This window comes from Antennarius striatus, chromosome 20 (genome assembly GCF_040054535.1).
Source record: "Antennarius striatus isolate MH-2024 chromosome 20, ASM4005453v1, whole genome shotgun sequence".
NCBI classification, from domain to species: domain Eukaryota; kingdom Metazoa; phylum Chordata; class Actinopteri; order Lophiiformes; family Antennariidae; genus Antennarius; species Antennarius striatus.
Window position 1 is genome coordinate 40,001 of NC_090795.1, and position 19,570 is coordinate 59,570.

The following is a 19,570-nucleotide window of genomic DNA, read 5'->3' on the forward strand; positions in this document are numbered from 1 at the left end:
GCTATCTTGGGGCTCTTCAGAAGGTCAACCAGAAGGTCAACCGAGTACTTCCTTGTCAGCGTTCCATCACCATTGACGATGATGTTGAAGACCAGCTGGAATGTCTGGTGGATGTTCTTAGCATCGAAGAGCTGGAGGAGAACATTTTAGAACATCACAAACACATCCAAACGAGAACCCACGGGACCAAGCTGTCCACGCAGCACTGACCTTCTCTCCAACCTTGTCGTTCAGAGTGAGGCTGGCCAGGATGGAGAGGGTGAACACGACCACCGTCAGACTGTTGTGAGCCAGGAAGTTGATGAGCGTCCGGTAGAACGGCTTCACGTCCTCCTGCCACACAGAAACACCTCTCATCAAGTGTGGTGAAGCTGGTTGGACCTTCAGCTTTGTCTCAAACTGGCCCACTAACCCGAACCCCAATCCTCCACCCTCTAACCCCCTAACCCTAACCCAAACCCCCTAGCCCGAACCCGAACATCTAACTCTTCACCCCCTAACTCTACCCCTAACCCCCTAACTCTAGCCCCCTGAACCGAACCATAACCGCAACAGACTCACCAGACTTAATGTGACTCACCACAGACTTGATGTGACTCTGCACAGACGGGTTGTCTCGACACAGGTTGGCCATGAGCCCAAGGCACGGCATGACGATGTCATCACTGTGAGCCTGGCTGTGGCGACAGACAAGTGTTAACAGCATGTGATGAGCAGCAGTGGTTCTGCTGTGGAGTTGGGTTAGGGTTGAGTTTAGTCAGTATTACAATGTAAAAGCTAAAAAACCTGTTTAATGAATTTATTAATAACAGCGTCATAACCGTTTAAGTAAAAAAGAAAAAAAGAGTACAATTCTGGGCTTGCGCTAGCCATTCGCCACTGTGCCATAGGCGAAGAAAATTCCAGATTGGCTACAAGGTTTTTAGACTGCGTAGCCACAGTGGCATTCTTATTTTTATGGAAAAAAGGCTAAAACTTGCAACTTTTTCTCTCGCTAGCGCTAACGCTAGCGCCGCTCGCTAGCGCTAACACTAACGGCGCTGGACCTCTCTGGCAGGACCCCGCAACGCACCTGGGCTCCCCTAAAAGGTGCCTGACTACAACTGAACGTCACAATAACATATAACGTAACATAAAATAGAAAAACATGACGTATCAAAACATCAGGAATTTTCAACACTTAGACTTTTGTTCCCTCTGACCAGCAGGAATAACCAGCGATGATGTAAATGTGTTTTCACCTCGCTTGATGTTTTACATGCCTTTTAAAATTGAAATGAAAAATCATGTTATCGAATTAAAAAAACAAAAAACTAAACTATGGCGTATCAATGGTGTTGTCTAAGTCAAAGTTAACATGTATTCTAGTTGAAGTAAAACTTATAAGTAAACATTGAGTAATATTTTGTTAGCTAAGCTTGAACTGTTGACTTTAGTATATTTTTGTAGCTAAACTGAACAGAAGATTTTGCCCTCCAAATGCACCAGAATGCAGGAAAACAACCCCATTTTCTAAATAATTTCACAGGGGAGGTCCCCAGGACCCCCCATATGGGGGGGTGTCCCCCCACCACCCCCAGGACGTGGTTTTACACCCCCCAACAATTGAAAACTTGCATTCACTATGTGAAGATACAGTCATACAAAATAAATCACTTGTTAGTTTTACTTTGACTAGAAGACATTTTAACTTTGACTTAGACACTTTGTTTTTAGTAAATTAGATTCTTGGTATTACTCAATGTTTACTTGTAAGTTTTACTTGCTATTATACTGCGCCGCTGTCTTGGGACACAGAGTGTGGCTTTTTGTGGCTTGCTCATTTATTTTACACTGAGCCACAGTGGCTTAGTTATACTAGCTCCTAGTGCAAGCCCAGCAATTAATATATTAGTTTTATCAAAATGTTAAAGCTTGTAATTATTTTTAAAAAATGCGACTAACGAATTCCGCAAGACAGTGACAAATTATTCTTTAGGGTAATTTAAACGTTTCTGAACCCTCCCCATACCTGTAAAACACTCTGATAGACTGTTTAAAGCACTTTTGTGTCTCACGGAAGTCTGAGACTCACTGAACGTAGCGCACTTCTGGATGCTGTCAATAGAATGTGTGTACGGTATCACATGACTACCTACCAAAAATCTGTGATGAGGTGAAGTAGAGAGTGTTGATGCGCGATTGCGCGAGGGATTACTGTAAGCGCTCCTGTAAACGCTGCACCAAGCTGACAGAACCTTCACACACATTTCAGTGATATCTGTAGTAATATCTGTCTCTTTTTCTTTATTAACTTTTGATTGTTTTTTATTCAAAAAACCAATCATTATCACTTGTTTTTCTCCAAAAGGAAGGTTAGGTTAGAGTGGTGCTGTGAGGTTAGAGTTAGGGTTAGGGTGGGTTAGAGTGGTGCTGTGAGGTTAGAGTTAGGGTTAGGGTGGGTTAGAGTGGTGCTGTGAGGTTAGAGTTAGGGTCAGGGTGGGTTAGAGTGGTGCTGTGAGGTTGGAGTTAGGGTTAGGGTGGGTTAGAGTGGTGCTGTGAGGTTAGAGTTAGGGTCAGGGTGGGTTAGAGTGGTGCTGTGAGGTTAGAGTTAGGGTCAGGGTGGGTTAGAGTGGTGCTGTGAGGTTGGAGTTAGGGTTAGGGTGGGTTAGGGTGGTGCTGTGAGGTTAGAGTTAGGGTCAGGGTGGGTTAGAGTGGTGCTGTGAGGTTGGAGTTAGGGTTAGGGTGGGTTAGAGTGGTGCTGTGAGGTTAGAGTTAGGGTCAGGGTGGGTTAGAGTGGTGCTGTGAGGTTGGAGTTAGGGTCAGGGTGGGTTAGAGTGGTGCTGTGAGGTTAGAGTTAGGGTGGGTTAGAGTGGTGCTGTGAGGTTACGGTTAGGGTTAGGGTGGGTTAGGGTGGTGCTGTGAGGTTAGGGTTAGGGTGGGTTAGAGTGGTGCTGTGAGGTTACGGTTAGGGTTAGGGTGGGTTAGGGTGGTGCTGTGAGGTTAGGGTTAGGGTGGGTTAGAGTGGTGCTGTGAGGTTACGGTTAGGGTTAGGGTGGGTTAGGGTGGTGCTGTGAGGTTAGGGTTAGGGTGGGTTAGAGTGGTGCTGTGAGGTTGGAGTTAGGGTTAGGGTGGGTTAGAGTGGTGCTGTGAGGTTAGAGTTAGGGTCAGGGTGGGTTAGAGTGGTGCTGTGAGGTTGGAGTTAGGGTCAGGGTGGGTTAGAGTGGTGCTGTGAGGTTAGAGTTAGGGTTAGGGTGGGTTAGAGTGGTGCTGTGAGGTTACGGTTAGGGTTAGGGTGGGTTAGGGTGGTGCTGTGAGGTTAGGGTTAGGGTGGGTTAGAGTGGTGCTGTGAGGTTACGGTTAGGGTTAGGGTGGGTTAGGGTGGTGCTGTGAGGTTAGGGTTAGGGTGGGTTAGAGTGGTGCTGTGAGGTTACGGTTAGGGTTAGGGTGGGTTAGGGTGGTGCTGTGAGGTTAGGGTTAGGGTTAGGGAGGGTTAGGGTGGTGCTGTGAGGTTACGGTTAGGGTTAGGGTGGGTTAGGGTGGTGCTGTGAGGTTACGGTTAGGGTTAGGGTGGGTTAGGGTGGTGCTGTGAGGTTACGGTTAGGGTTAGGGTGGGTTAGGGTGGTGCTGTGAGGTTACGGTTAGGGTTAGGGTGGGTTAGGGTGGTGCTGTGAGGTGTGAACGTCTCACATGTTGGTCATGAGGAATGAGAGCAGCTCAGGAATGTAGTTTGTGGACTTGAGGAGGCGGTGGTGGTAGGTCAGCTTCTGCAGCAGCTGGAGGCTCTGAAAGACACACACCACCATCACATGACCCGTCACATGACCAACCACCTGTCACATGACCCATCAAATGACCAACCACCCATCACATTGGTGTGTCTCAGAGCGGGTCGTCCAGCAATCACAGGTTTGACGGTTCGATTCCCGCTCCCACCCAGCCACCCAGAGTGTGAGCTGACAGTGGGAGGTGTCAGCTCACCTCCCAAGCACTGCAGAGGCCCCCTTGAGCAAGGCGTTGTCCCTTTCATAAGATGGCTCATTGGGACGCACCAGAAAGGAGCTGCACCACTCTACCTCCTCCTGCATGCCTATAGGCCCCCCTGTGTGTGTGTGCGTATCAACACACACCTGTGTGGACGTATCCACACACACACGTCCTCCTATGATATCACACCAGGAGGGGCTGAGTGGAGCTGCTCACCTGCAGTACTAGTGGGTCACCAGGTGTGGCGCTGTGGTGGTGGATGACAGAGGCCAGGGTGCTGCTCACGTTGTATCTGGTGTGGAGGAGCTCTGGACCACCAGGGGCACAGGCTGTAACATAAACACACCTGAGGGACTAACACACACACACACCTGAGGGACTAACACACACACACCCACAGCGTGCCCCAGCATAAACCAGGTTGTGGTGGTTCCTGGTTCCACTAGGTGAACCCTAACCCTACCTAGGTGATGGGCGGTGAGCCCTACCTAGGCGACCCAGCAGGGCGACGATGCAGCTCGTCAGGGGGGCGCTGGAGTTGGGGTCTCCAGCCAGCTCCAGCAGCCTGGTCACACACTCACTGGGAAGACCCTCAGCCGACGCCAGCAGCTGGTCACACTGCAAACCCAAGACCTCCTGCAAAAACACACACACACAGACACACACACACACACCACCAGAGGGTCATAGCCCTGACCACGAACTGGTCTAATCCTCAGGATCTGTCTGGTAGGGTTAGGGTTTTAGGGTCATAAGGGGTTAGGGGTTAGAGGTTAGAAGTTAGGGTTTGGGTTAGACGTCAGGGTTCCAGGGTTAGGATTGGGGTTTAGGGTTGTGGTTAGGGTTTTAGGGTTAGGGGTTAGGGTTCTAAAGTTAGGTTTTTTTTTAAGAGCTCTAGGGTTCTAGCGTTAGGGCTTTAGGTTTAGAGGTTAGAGTTGTAGCGTTAGGGTTTCAGGTTTAGAGGTCAGGGTTCTAGCGTTAGGGTCTTGGGGTTAGAGATCAGGGTTATAGGGTTAGGGTTCCAGGGTTAGAGTTAGGATTTTAGGGTTAGGGCTTTAGGTTTAGAGGTTACAGGTCAGGGTTCTAGCGTTAGGGCTTCAGCTTTTGGGGTTAGAGGTCAGGGCTCTAGCATTAGGGTTTTGGGGGTCACAGGTCAGGGTTCTAAAGTTAGAGGTTTGGGGCTCCCAGGTCAGGGCTCTAGCGTCCTAGGGTTATGGTTGGCCTCACCTCCACCCGGCTCCGGAGCCGCGCTGCGTTCTGCTCCGTCCTGCCGTCTCGGAGCTGCTGGATCGCGGACAGCAGCGCCTTCAGACTCGTCGTCACGTCCATCCCGGAGAGTCGAGTTTGATTCAACCGGAAACACAGAGGAACGCGTCTGACGTCACGTTAGCGGTCACGTTAACTCACCGGTAAACGTTCGAAAGTGACCGCAGGATGTGACGGTATTCCACTCGGGTCCTTTTCACCGGTTAGCCCTTCCTCCCGCTCCCGCTTCGAACGCCATTGGACTGAACCATCACGACCACAAAGGGGGGGGCGGAATAATCCACACCGGAGAGTCTGTGTGGGTCCATTAACCTCCAGTCATCATTTATTCATGTGATTAAAAACAACATCTAAACAATTATTTCATTAGTTTATATTAAGTGTTTACTGTTTTATCTTCGGTCTTCTTTTCAAATCGCACCGAACCTCCTGCACGAATGGGCTGAACTAGACATCACGTGACGTGACGAATCCAGTTTACGAGACGGTAAAAACATTTTCTCAATTTCAGGATTGAATCCGGTTTGAACGTGAGTTCAAACCGGATCATGACCCAAGGCTCCTGACCTATGGTCATGAGCTTTGGGTCATGACCGAAAGGACAAGATCCCGGATACAAGCGGCTGAAATGAGTTTCCTCCGTAGAGTGGGGGGGGGCGCACCCTTAGAGATAGGGTGAGGAGCTCAGTCACCAGGGAGGAGCTCGGAGGAGAGCTGCTTGTCCTCCAGCTGAGGTGGCTCAGGCATCTGTTCCGGATGCCTCCTGGATGCCTCCCTGGGGAGGTGTTCCAGGCATGTCCTACCTGGAGGAGACCTCCAGGAAGACCTAGGACATGCTGGAGGGACTATGTCTCTGGGCTGGCCTGGGAACGCCTCAGGCTCCCCCCAGAGGAGCTGGAGGAGGTGTCTGGGGAGAGGGAAGTATGGGCATCCCTGCTGAGACTGTTGCCCCCATGACCCGGCCCCGGATAAGAGGTTGAGGATGGATGGATGGATGGATAAAGATTTTTAACAATTAAAAAATGTTGTTAAAAGAACCACTAAAAGTGATCGCTTGTAATTATAATGGATTGGATTTCTAAGATATGTTAGCATGAAAGAGTGAAGAAGAAATTAAACCGGGCTGATCATTTGTTCTCTAATTTTTCATTTACTTACTCGTTTATTCTCTAATCACACAGGAAACGCTGTTTAATTAGATGAGTCCACACATTTGGGTTCATTTTACTGGTTTGGATCTGTGATGGGTTCATTGGTTGGTTCCACAGAGGGGCGGGGCTGCTACCAGGCAATGGGACACTGAATCCATGGAGCCAACAGCCTAACAGCCTGTCAAACGCTGTGGTTCGTTCATGTTAGAAGTCTGTTGATCACCACCCTGAACAGTCGGTTAAACGTTAGGTAACGGTCAGTTAAACATGCGAGTGAAGGAGGACAATGTTTGGCCAGAACAGAGTCACAGTTTTCTGTGGCGAGGACAAACCCACCAGTGGAGGTAAGTCCTGACCGGTTGTTCCGTACAGAACCCTCAGAACCCTGACGGTTAAACACCGGACTTGAACGAAACCAACAAATCTGATGCGCCTCCTTAAAGTTCGATTCTAGCTCATCAACACTGACTAATTCCAAACAAAATAATTATCCATTAATATTCAGGAATAATTTGCATCTACAGACATAAACAATGTTCAGAGAATTGAACAGAAATGTTAGAAACAACTCGTTTTTCAGTGGACTAACTGCCACCAACTGCCCTTACAACCTAGACGGGGTTCAGTACCCATGATCTAACACACAGAGACTATATTCCACAAAAAGTAACGTTCTCAGTGTGGCATGTGGATGACCTGGGTTCCATGTCTCTGGAGGTGGAAAGAACTAGGAGATAGCCCATGCACCACGAGGAGAACACACTCTGCACAGAAAGGACTTGAACCCAGAACCTTTTTGTTTGAGGGGCAGGTGCAGGGCAGCTCCACTAACACCACCTACACCACCTTGTTGTTGGTAGATGGAGGGCGGAGGGACGTCAGAGGGACGTCTTAATGTTCAAGTATTACAGGAATTGTAAATATTTCTGGACGTTCACTTCAAACATATTTATCTACAACATACAGACAGATGTTCCGTCTCATGGACTTTTGTTTTTAATAGTTTGTTCAGGTGTCTGAACTTTATGTGTTTCTTACATTTTTAGTCAAACGATGATGCTTGAGGTTAAACTCCAGTCACACACTGGCTTTTGTTTTGCATATCAGGCTCTGAAGAACCTAACCAGGACCGGGTACTGGGTGCTGGGTGGTGTCTGCTTCTGACTGCTGCTGTGCTCGCTGGGACAGTTTGTCCTCCAGGTTCTCCACCTATCAGCAGACTCTTCAGTGTTGGTGGAGCCTGTGCTGATGTCTTCTCGTCTCCACTTCTTTGTCTTTGGAACGTGTTTGTTCAAAGCTACCGCTCACTGCTGAGTCAGGCCCTCGCTACGCCACTGACACCTGCTTGTCACTGCGTTGAGCTGACGGCTAAAATTAACCAAATCGATTTGATTCATTACTAGTAAAAGAGTTCTCTCTCTCAGTGGGTGTAACCCTAACCCTGACTCCAAACCTAACCCGAACCCCTCACCCTAACCCCTAACCCTAACCTAACGCCAACCTCTCACCCCAACCCCTAACCAATTACCCTAACCCCTCACCTTAACCCCTAACCCGAACCCCTCACCCTAACCCCTAACCCTAACCTAACGCCAACCTCTCACCCCAACCCCTAACCAATTACCCTAACCCTAACCACTAACCCTGACCCCTAACCTAACCCCTAACCCAGTTCACAGGTTGTCTGTAGCCTCAGGAGTGCTCTCCCCGGTGGTTGGTGGTTCTTTGGGGTGAGGCTGGATTGGCCTGTTAACTAATCAAAGGGTATTTCTGTCAAGATGCTGGTGAAGATCCAGTTCTCTAGTCACTCTGAGTCCCCCCCCACCTCTCTCTCTCCCCCGTCATCCCACCTCCCCCCCTTTCTCTCTGCAGGTCTATTCTGGTTCATCCCCTGGTTGGATGTCTTCCAGAAGGTCGATCTACAGATGTCGTCCTTTAACATCCAACCACTAGAGGTCAGCAGAGGCTGCATGACTGTTTTAAAAGGGTCATATCTTATTCATCCCTCAAGGGGGAATTTTACTTTCACTTCAGTATATATCATCACACACATACGTACACACACTGTGGTCAGGATCACACCCCACCAAACCCTGTGGCCCATTCACACCTTCAGGCTCTGACTGCAGACGGGTTCCCGGTGCAGGTGGAAGCAGTGGTGTTTCATAGGGTGGTGGACCCCCCCCTCTGGGTGACACGGATCCAGTTGTACAACACTTTCTGTTGTAAGTGCTGGAATTTCGCGATGATGGGCCGGTGACGGTCTCCTCTACGGGGTCCGAGCCGATGGACGCGGTGGAACATGATGGTTTTCAGTCTCCTCCGGGATTTTGAGGGCGGACTTCAAAAACTTTTTAACTTGGGACTCCGGGTTGTCCTTTGTGGACTCTAGGATGCCCAAAAAGATGATATTGTCCCGCATGGTCCTCGTCTGGATGTCCTGGACGGTCTCTTTTAGGGACTTGTTCTCTTTGTAATATACTTACCTCGGAGGACACAGTCGTCAGCGCAGAGCGAAGCTCGGATTTGTCCCGCTGCAGGTCTGTTATCTGCTGGGGGGTGAACTCCAGGCTGGATCTGGGTTCTTTCATTTCCTCGTGAAGGATCCCAAGGACGTCGAGCTTTTTGTTTATGAACCCCAGAACGCTGAGCTGGATGCCCAAGGTGTCCAGGTCCTGGGTGTCAGTGGAGGAGTCCAGGTCCTAGGTGTCGGTGGAGGAGTCCAGGTCCTGGGTGTCGGTGGAGGAGTCCAGGTCCTGGGTGTCGGTGGAGGAGTCCAGGTCCTGGGTGTCGGTGGAGGAGTCCAGGTCCTGGGTGTCGGTGGAGGAGTCCAGGTCCTGGGTGTCGGTGGAGGAGTCCAGGTCCTGGGTGTCGGTGGAGGAGTCTTTCTTTTTCCTCTTGTTGGGATTCTCCCGGTAGTGACGCTAGGACTCTCCATGGCGCACCGGTAAAAATACTCGTCTATAAACTTCTCCGAGTCCACCACTGTGAGTATAATTCTACGTACAGATAGCAACTTATATTTTAATCTTACTCACTGAAAGCTTAAGATTCACTATATTAACGGGTTGTTTTTGAAGTTATTCTAGCACCCAGGGGCCGTCACGTTGGATCTCACTTCCACGTGACGTCGTTCAGTGTGACATCAGCCGTCACCTGATATTTGTTTTAAACATGTCCTGAATTATTATGCAAATAAAAACATGTTCTGTAACTGAAAGTGCTGTCAAAAGACTTTGTTACCTGAGAGAGAGTAAAGTACGCTGGTATTGGTACGAGTGTTGGTACTGGTACCAGTATTGGTACTAGTGTTGGTACTGTGGTGGAAAGTTTTTAATACAATAATACAAATAAAACAATATAATAATATAATAAAAGAATATCATTTCTTGACCCAAAAATCTAGAGTGTGTGTCAAATCTTTCATCACTGGGGAGAAACGGCCCCAGGAAGTCTCGAGGTCATGAAAGTTTCAACAAGAATCTAATCTGTTTTTAGAAGTGTTTGCGTAAATGTCAGTATCTGTTAATAATTTTGTCTGCACTAAATGTCTTCGTGACTGATCAGGTTATGTCATCAGCCATGTGAACCTGTCCACTAGACGTCTCTGCTAACGTCTTGAGGTCATGATGTACCTACTGAAACTGGGGGAAGATTAGTGGAGAGCAGAGGGAATGAAGTTAAACAACTGATTCACACCTCCCATAGTTACGCCTTTAGAGTATAAAAAGAGATGTGATCCATGTTTTAGTTTGTACTTGAAGTTTTTTAGTACCCAGAGTACTCTGTAACAACACACTGGAGGACTTCCTTCATCATCTCCAGAGCTCTCATCATGCTTAGATAAGTATTTGTTGAACTTGTCTGTCTGTCAATATCATCGATGATGTTATTGGACTCATACTCAACCTAGTGATATTACTGCACTGCTACTCAACTTTGATTTGAATTGACAAAATAAATATCTTGTGTTTAATACACTGTGTCTTGTCTTAAGAGAAACGAAACCCCCACCAAATACTGCTCCTCAATTTAACCCTAACCCCTAAACTTTATCCTAACCCTAATCCTAACCCCTAACCTTACCCCCTAATTTTTACCCTAGGACTAACCCTAACTTTATCCCCCACTAACCCGAATGCCTGATTAACTTATCCTGCAAGTTGATGGAGATGCATTCATCAGTTAAACTGAGCTTCTATTAGCAGCTTGACCATGACATAGACCCTGACATAGACCCTCAGGACTGAGTCTGGGTCAGCTGGTTCTCTGTGAACCTGAACGGTGCTGAGCCATACCTCCAGAGGTCAGTCTGGAGGTATGGCTCTGGGGTCCCTGTGTGTGTGTGTGTGTGTGTGTGTGTTATAGTAACAGCAGTCAGATTAAACCAGTGGCATTAAATCTGGATTCTGGAGGTGGGTTCCACAAACTGATGATAACCGACACACCACTGAATGAGAACAGACCAGCAGGGTCTAGGTCTGTGGAACCGCTGCCAATGTTACAGGTCCCAAATACTGAGGGACGTAATAACAAATGAATGGTGGTTTTGTACGCCTCGCACCCTGAAAACACAGGAAAACAATCACAGGATTGAGAAAGACGAACCACCATTGTTGCATTTCCAGTATGTTCTCTTTTTATTTTGCATTTATTCACAACATTACAATAAATATGTCCCTAATCTCTCCCTAAAACAATAAAGTTCATGTCTCAATGTCCATTGTGTGGCTCTCATCTGTCCCTGCTTCAACTCCAGGACACAGTGTATTCCGCTCCATCTCACATCACAGTTTAAGATTTTCCTCTTAAAACTCAAAATAAACCAAAAATAAATAAACATGAACCAGAGGGATTCAGATGGTACATTACTTTTGTGCCCAAAGCATATTTTTGGCATCTATGCTATTACCATTGCTACTATGATATGTAGTGCTCTAAAGTCAATTTCACATTTACTGTACCAAAATCCACTGAAAGCTACTTACAGTAGTATAAGACTGGTGTAATCTAAAACAGTAAACTCACTGCATAGGGAATGTTAATGGACTAATATACAGTAAAACTAACAACTTTAAAACTGACGAAAATGCAGTTTCACCCTTCATACTGAAACTATTTACTCCTGAAAGGCACATGAAAGTGTTTTTTATAAACAGAAAATTGCCATTCAAAAATATATGTATCGGCTTGTTCAAGTAATTTCCATAATGCACCATAGTAAACAGATCCTATAGTATTAGTTTAATCATATCCCAACAGAAACACTCTATTTACAATGTTTGCAGGGCCAAAAGAGGGAAAACAACTAAAATCTTGCCACGCAATGTGCACATATGCAAATGAACTCTGCCTAATATGGAACAGGTAGGCGCCACCTTCTGAAACTCCCGCCAAGCGGCTTTGCTTGCTAGGAGGAGTTTTCTAGCTAACATCAAACTTACTTTTATACGTTGAGAAACGCCACCAAAGCATGTCAATAATGCTAAAAATAATGAACTCTAGGAGGTAGTCATTTTGTGGTTGTCACGGTGTACTAACCTGAAAACAGTCACAGGAGCGAGAGACATCAACCACTCTTGTTGCACCTCCAGTTTGTTCTGAGGGGAGGGGCCGAGGTCCGTCACCTAGAGTCACCTGGGTGCAACACGACCTGCACTAAGGTTCCGCCCTCCTGTTTCCCTGCTGCCTGAGTTACTTTGTCTCAAAATAAAGACGGAATTAATATCTGGGAGGACAGACGTTAATATAAAAATGTTTCATCAATTAGAATTGGCGAAAATGAAGTGCTGACAAATCAGTAAAATAATCAAATCCACTTTTATTCGTCCACACAATGGGGAAATTATGTTTTCCACTCCAGTTTTTGTACATGTATATATATATATATATATATATATATATATATATATATATATATATATGTGTGTGTGTGTGTGTGTGTGTGTGTGTGTGTGTGTGTGTGTGTGTGTGTGTGTGTTAGTCAGAATACACACACACAAACATTGTATACAGGCCCCTGAACACAACACACACTAGGGGCCTGTAGGCATGCAGTTAATGACAACCAGAACAAGAGGGGTGGAGGGACGGGTCGCAACTTCTGGGTGCGCCCCAATGAGCAGCTTGTGGGGGGGACGGCGCCTTGCTCAAGGGCGCCTTGGCAGTGGCTGGGAGGTGAGCTGACACCTCCCACTGTCAGCTCACACTCCGAGGATGTCAGGCTGAAGCGGGAATCGAGCGGCCGATGGCTGGGGCTGTCTGGTCCCAAGACGTCCGCTCTACCGCTGAGCCACTGCCCCCCCCATGTAAACCCCATATGTAAATGTAATATGTAAACATTAATCCCCAACAATAAAACAAATATGACCATATATTTTGAGTGCACCACACCAACAACAGACTGTTGACAGGAGGAGTGAAGGGGCTGCTCTCCTCTCAGCGCTGGGTCCACATGCTGCTATGTTCACTGGAAACCACACGCTTACATGTTAATTACACATGTGAGCCGAAGCCGGATGGGCGGAGTCTAGTGTGGTCCAGGACTCAGACGCTAATAATAGTTAGCAGTGAGCTTCAAACACAGGCACGGATTAGCTCTGACCCCTCCAGCCAGAGGCCGGGTTCCATTTAGCTCTTTGGTAGGCTGTGTGGACAAAAACACACACCCAACACACACACCAGACGCTCCACGTTCACACGCTCCGACGTGACTTCATGGAGAACCCTTCCTGCAGCAGCTGCTGTGGGTTCTAGAGGGACAACAGTCCACACCACAGGAGTGTTTCCTGACCTGTCACAGGACCACAGACCCACACCCTGAACCTGGGACCGTCTCTAACCTGAAGATGATGGGGCGGGGGATTTTTTCTGTCCTGTCATCACAGGTGGAACAAACACCTATAATGCCTCTCAAGCCTTCAGGAGGGTCAGGGTGGAAAGAAGGCGCTCCAGATGCTAACATGGTCCTGGGATGGCGTTACACACATCAGATCCTGTTCCCAAACACAGGGTGTGGTCCTGACCCGAGCCGCCGTCCTGTTCAGATCCCTGTAACAACTGACCTCTAGGGAAAGTTTCAGGTTTCATGGCTCTGACTGGTGCTTGCTGGCTTGTTGTCACAGGCCGTGATGCGTTCAGGTGCAGTCGGAAGTCTGCACCCTGAACGCATCAGGAGGAACGAGTACAACCAGTCAGAAACCCCAACGACTGACGTGAGACGCAGAACCTCATTTCTGGTGTTAGGGTTAGGGTCGAAATGTCAGTGGCCAGGAAGAAGAGTCACTAGTGGAGTAGGTGTGGTCAGTAGTGGAGTGGGTGTGGTCACTAGTGGAGTGGGTGTGGTCACTAGTGGAGTGGGAGTGGTCAGTAGTGGAGTGGGTGTGGTCACTAGTGGAGTGGGAGTAGTCACTAGTGGAGTGGGTGTGGTCACTAGTGGAGTGGGTGTGGTCAGTAGTGGAGTGCGTGTGGTCAGTAGGGGAGTGGGTGTGGTCACTAGTGGAGTGGGTGTGGTCACTAGTGGAGTGGGTGTGGTCACTAGTGGAGTGGGTGTGGTCACTAGCGGAGTGGGTGTGGTCACTAGTGGAGTGGGTGTGGTAAGTAGTGGAGTGGGTGTGGTCACTAGTGGAGTGTGTGTGGTCAGTAGGGGCGTGGGTGTGGTCACTAGTGGAGTGGGTGTGGTCACTAGTGGAGTGGGTGGGGTCACTATTGGAAAGGGTGAATGACCTCCTGGAGCTGCTTCACAGGTTTCAGCTTCGACCTCCGGTGACGATGAGGAGGCCTCCAGACGACAGGCTGTGCTTACCGGCTCCCATTCCTTCCTTCCCCCCTTCCTCCTTCAGGCAGTTCTGTGGCACCAGTGGATCCTCCTCCCTCCCACAGCAGTCCCTCCCTCCCCCGCTCCGTCGCAGCCTCGCTGCTCGTCTTGGTCCCTGAGTCGGAGGAAGGATGCTGCCTGGCAGAGTTGTGTTCCTGCTGGGAGTCCTGGCGCTCTGCAAAGGTAACCCCCACCATTTAACTTTAGAGGAGGTGAATTCAGAGAGGAGCTCCGAACGACTCCAGAGGGACAGAAATAACCGCTGCTCTCAACGAGACACAAACCGCTTAGTGGAGCCACGGAACAGATTAGTTTAGAGACACGCCGTTCCACTGAGGTCTAGAACCCGTCCTCATGGCAGGAACTCATCTAACCTAACCCTAAACTGAACCCTTACCCTAACCCCTAACCCTAACCTGAATCCTAACCCTAACCCCTAACCCCTAAACCCAACCCTAACCATAACCCTATCCCTATCCTGAACCCTAACCTCTAACCCATCATGTGACTGACAGGGATCGAGTATGAAAGGGTTCTAATGCTCTTCTGGATTGGTTCTAAAGGTTTATTTGGATTAGTTCTAAAGGTTTATTTGGATTGGTTCTAAAGGTTGTCTGAATTGGTTCTGATTCATGTTCTGATTGGGTTAGGTTATGTTCTGAATGATGTTCCGCTGAGTGGCCGGTCTTCTCTGTGTGTTGTTGGTTGTTCCAGAACCAAAGCAGCCAGAGTTTCTGATGGCGTCCTGATGGTGTAGCTTATTGTTCCCCAGTTCTTGTTCTGCCTGAACCTGCTGTGTGGTTTGTGTGCAGGAGTCCAGGAGGCAGACCCTGAATCCTGTGAACACTTCACCGACCTCAACCTGTCTCATTGCTTCATGGGAACCCGCCTGTATGTCCGGCTGCTGCTCTACACCCGCTCCAACCTCCACTGCGGCCGGGAGCTCCACCACCACCACCCGTCCTCCCAGCCGCTCTTCAACGTATCACGGCCCACGGCCTTCATCATCCACGGCTACAGGCCCACCGGCGCACCCCCCATCTGGATCGACCACATGGTCCAGATGCTGGCCGCGCAGGACGACCTGAACATCATTGTAGTGGACTGGAACCAAGGAGCCGCCAACCTCAACTACTTCACTGCTGTGACCTACACCAGGGAGGCCGCCTCCAACCTGACCAGCTTCATCATCACCATGGAGGTGTGTGACCACATGGCCAATCAAACAGCAGCTCCACTGGCAGGTTTAGACGGGCCAATCAAACAGCAGCTCCACTGGCAGGTTTAGACGGGCCAATCAAACAGCAGCTCCACTGGCAGGTTTAGACGGGCCAATCAAACAGCAGCTCCACTGGGTTTCAGTTTTCTGATCGGGCCCAGGAGCTGAACGCCACAGAACCAGTAACAGTCTCGGTGGTGAACGTAGCGTGGCATTCAGAAGCAGAACACAAAGACAGCTTAGAGTTAGCTAGCTTTAGTTAGTTTTGGTTAGCTTTAGTTAGCTTCAGGTAGCTTTACTTAGCTTTGATTAGCTTTGGTTGTCTGGCTTTCTTTAGTTAGCTTTGGTTAGCTTTAGTTAGCTTTGCAGCTTTCAAGAAATTTGATCATTTGTCAGCAGGTTTTCAGTTGTTTTGATCCGCTGACAGGACTTGAAGGGTCTGATGGCCTGAAGTTAACTGGCTAATCAATAAAGATGGAGTCATGTTCTCTAAACCTGCCTTTAAAAGTCTAAACTGGACCAACAGGGAGCGCCAGATGCTTCTCTGCATTGCCAGACCGAAGGGAGAAAGGTCAAAGGTCTAGGTAACAGCCTGGACTGTGTGTGACGTCACCAATAGCGGTTAGCGGGAGCTAGCTTACCTTCACCTTGACATGACCCTCTGACCCTTTGACTTTCTGCAGGATGAAGGCGCGGCTTTGAGCTCTGTTCACCTCATTGGCGTCAGTCTGGGTGCTCACCTGGCCGGGTTTGTAGGAGCCAACCTGAAGGGCCAGATCGGACGCATTACAGGTCAGGTGATCCATGGGAACCGCCTCCACAACATTTAGTGTGATCAGAACGTGGGAATCGGAGGTTCTGTGTGATCAGGGTTTGGGTTAGGAACTCAGGAACGTGGGAACTAGACCAGAACCAAAGAAACCAAAGTCTACCTGATCTCCTCAGGTCTGGACCCAGCAGGACCCATGTTCACCAGCGCCAGCCCAGAGCAGAGACTGGACCCGTCCGACGCCCAGTTTGTGGACGTCCTGCACACCGACATGAACTGTGAGCACACACCAACAAGACAACACCATGACAACACCATGACAACAAGACAACAACAAGACAACACCATGACAACACCATGACAACAAGACAACACCATGACAACACAATGACAACAAGACAACAACAAGACAACACCATGACAACACCGTGACAACAAGACAACAACAAGACAACACCATGACAACAAGACAACACCATGACAACAAGACAACACCATGACAACAAGACAACACCATGACAACACCATGACAACAAGACAACACCATGACAACACCATGACAACAAGAAAACAAGACAACAAGACAACACCATGACAGCAACACCATGACAACAAGACAACACCATGACAAGATAACACGTGGACATGACAACAACATGACAACAAGACAACAACATGACAAAACAAATGAAAATAACATCACAACAGACAGCAGGACAGAAATGTCCATCAACAGTTACATTCTGACTGAGTGATTGACTGATTAACTGACTGATTGATTGATTGATTGATTGATTGACTGTTTGATTGACTATTTGATTGATTGACTGATTGATTGAATTTATTGATTGACTGATTGATTGATTGACTGTGTCTTTCACGTGCAGCCTTTGGACTTAGAGGAACTCACGGTCACATCGACTTCTACGCCAATGGTGGAGTTGATCAACCAGGATGTCCTCAGACCATCTTTGCAGGTGAACACACACACACACACACACACACACACACACACACACACACACACACACACACACACACACTCACTCAGGCCTGTGGTTCTTCCTTCCCACAGGTAAATCCTACTTTGTGTGTGACCACCAGCGCTCCGTCTTGCTGTTCCTGTGCTCCCTGAACCGGACCTGCAGCCTGACGGGTTACCCCTGTGCCTCCTACAGCGCCTTCCTGCAGGGCCGCTGCCTCCAGTGTGAGGCCTTCAGACCCACCTCCTGCCCCGTCCTCGGTAGGCCATGTGACACCTGTGTTCTCTCAGCTGATCCACAGGTGGTCATGTGACACCTGTGTTCTCTCAGCTGATCAGCAGGTGGTCATGTGACTTTCTGTGTCCTCTCACCTGCAGGTTATGATGTGAGCAGGTGGAGGCAGACGCTGCTGGAGCTGGGACAGACACAGGTGTTCTTCAGCACCACGGCCTCGCTGCCCTACAGCAGTGAGTCCAGCTGAAGATCACAATCGTGTTAATGAGGATTTCACGTGGGGTGGGGGGACGGGGGTTGTATGTGCCGTTTGAATCTTCATTCATGTTTAACCATCGCACCCTCAACAGGAACCGAAGGTGTGACTCCCCCCTGCTGTGTGTCAGTGTTCCAGTCCTGACGCTGTGTGTGTGTGTGTGTGTGTGTGTGTGTGTGTGTGTATGTGTGTGTGTGCGTGTGTGTCAGAGCTCAGCTACAGAGTGGACATGGTGACATGGAACCAGTATCTCCGTTGGGGCGTGGTCTTCATCCGGCTGCACAGTGGGAGGAAGTTCACCGAGGCACGGATAGACCAGTGAGTCTGCGCCCTGGGGGCCCCTCCCACCAGCAGCGCTTCTAGGTCGTCCTCTGGGACTATTCTGAGCGGCAGATTAACTCCTGTGGTGTCAGCATGTTGGTGGTCACGTGACCGGCGTCCTCTCACGTCCCTGATGGCGTTGGTCCAACGGGAACGTCTCATCAAATAACCTGTGAACTTAAGAAAATTCTTGAAGACGTTTCGTCTCTCATCCAAGAGTTCTGGAAGTGTAGAAGTCTCCTGGGTGAGAGACCAAACGTCTTCAAGAACTTTCTTAACGTCCAGTGGATCGACTCAACAGCTTCTGGAGAACCATGACCTGGATGACTGAGAACCTACACAGACAACCTGTGAACTATTTCATTGGTTCTTGTCACGTCACCTGACCTCCTCCTCCCTCTTCCTCCTCCCTCTCCTCCTACCCCCCCTCCTCTTCCTTCTCAGTGGCCTCCTACGGTTGGAGCAGTACACCTCCTCGCGGCTGCTGGCTCAGTTCGATGACGACCTGCAGCCGGTCCAGAAGGTGTCCCTGAGGATCAACACGGGTAACGTGATTGGTCCGCGCTACAAGTTCCGCCTCCTGAGAGTCCGCCTGACGCCGCTGGAGCGCCCCCACAGGTGGGTGGTGGAACACACTGCTGCTGACCACACCTGCTCACACTGGTCTATCCTGTGTGGATGGCAGGTGAGTGGGCAGTGGCTCAGTCCGGATCTGGTACAGGCCTGAGACCCGTTACCCACGAGCCTCCTCTGGTTCTACTGACTCACCAGTTACTAAACAACCACAGCCAATCAGGACTGACACAGAGCACAGGTGGAGACGAGATCAGCTAATCACAGCACTGACGGCTGCTTGTCTTCCTGTAGGCCGGTCATGTGTCGCTATGACATCATCGTGGAGGAGAACACGGAGGTGTCGTTCCGTCCCTTACCCTGTGAGGCAGCCGTCTGACCCCGACCTCCAGGCTGGACGCCAGCACACTCATCGGGTGATGAAGACCAGGGTTGGAGTCTTCATCACTGTGAACGAACCTGCTGCTGTGGGGGTGACGCAGCATCAATCACCAGCAGGGATCAGAGTTCAGACTATTGGAACAATCCATCGATCGATTGATTTATCGGTTCTGATCAAAGGAAGCTGTTTCTTCTCCACCCGGTGAGACGTTCAGACACTCAGGACAAACGACACCTCAACCCACCTGAAGACCGACGGGCCGGTCGGAGCGTCGGTCCATGAGCTTCGTCTCCTGAGTGCCTTCATCACCTCCAGGGCGGCGCTGTGTTTCTCACACCAACTTCCTGTCATGCTTTTATTGTGAAAAGTGCTTCTAGCTTGAGTGTAAATAAAGTTTCAGCAGCACTTCCTGTCAAACAATCATTTTCTTTAAAATCTATTTCAATTTCAAAATATTTGACTTCACACACACACTTGGTTGACCTCACCTGTGGTGTGTGTGTGGTCCAGTCCCGACCACAGGTGAGGTAAAACACACACACACACACACACACACACACACACACACACACACACACACACACACACACACACACACACACACAAAAGCTTGTTGACAAGGACTCACATCAAC

At 49.1% G+C, this 19,570-nt stretch overlaps 2 protein-coding genes and 1 long non-coding RNA gene across 5 annotated transcripts in view; 1 reads left to right on the top strand and 2 right to left on the bottom strand.

Annotated features, from left to right (window-relative positions):
• cip2a (cellular inhibitor of PP2A) overlaps window positions 1-5,460 on the bottom strand; it is an 18,051-nt gene extending 12,591 nt beyond the window's left edge. Inside the window, exons 1-7 of one of the 3 annotated variants that reach the window (XM_068304531.1) lie at window positions 5,194-5,460; window positions 4,455-4,602; window positions 4,183-4,274; window positions 3,670-3,764; window positions 581-677; window positions 211-333; window positions 1-131 (exon numbers count right to left, since the gene is read on the bottom strand). The exon at window positions 1-131 is cut by the window's left edge and continues 15 nt beyond it. In XM_068304531.1, the coding sequence (XP_068160632.1) occupies window positions 1-131; window positions 211-333; window positions 581-677; window positions 3,670-3,764; window positions 4,183-4,274; window positions 4,455-4,602; window positions 5,194-5,295 (788 nt within the window). In that variant the 5' untranslated portion in view covers window positions 5,296-5,460. Of the gene's footprint in view, window positions 132-210; window positions 334-580; window positions 678-3,669; window positions 3,765-4,182; window positions 4,296-4,429; window positions 4,603-5,193 lie in introns of those variants that run through there. The other 2 variants (XM_068304530.1, XM_068304533.1) reach the window with 2 other exon arrangements.
• An 8,804-nt stretch (window positions 5,461-14,264) lies between these two features.
• Window positions 14,265-16,489, bottom strand: LOC137614015 (uncharacterized). The gene is made up of 3 exons (XR_011039020.1): window positions 16,351-16,489; window positions 16,060-16,182; window positions 14,265-14,374 (listed from the first exon to the last, which is right to left on the bottom strand). It is a non-coding gene; the product is annotated as an uncharacterized lncRNA (long non-coding RNA).
• lipib (lipase, member Ib) lies at window positions 14,280-19,334 on the top strand. Its single transcript, XM_068343418.1, has 10 exons — window positions 14,280-14,382; window positions 15,012-15,400; window positions 16,102-16,210; window positions 16,364-16,465; window positions 17,075-17,164; window positions 17,263-17,430; window positions 17,548-17,637; window positions 17,870-17,978; window positions 18,426-18,599; window positions 18,849-19,334. Exons 1-10 carry the CDS (start codon window positions 14,331-14,333, stop codon window positions 18,931-18,933), a joined length of 1,368 nt encoding a protein of 455 aa, XP_068199519.1. The 5' UTR covers window positions 14,280-14,330; the 3' UTR covers window positions 18,934-19,334.
• The last annotated feature ends 236 nt before the right edge of the window (window positions 19,335-19,570 follow it).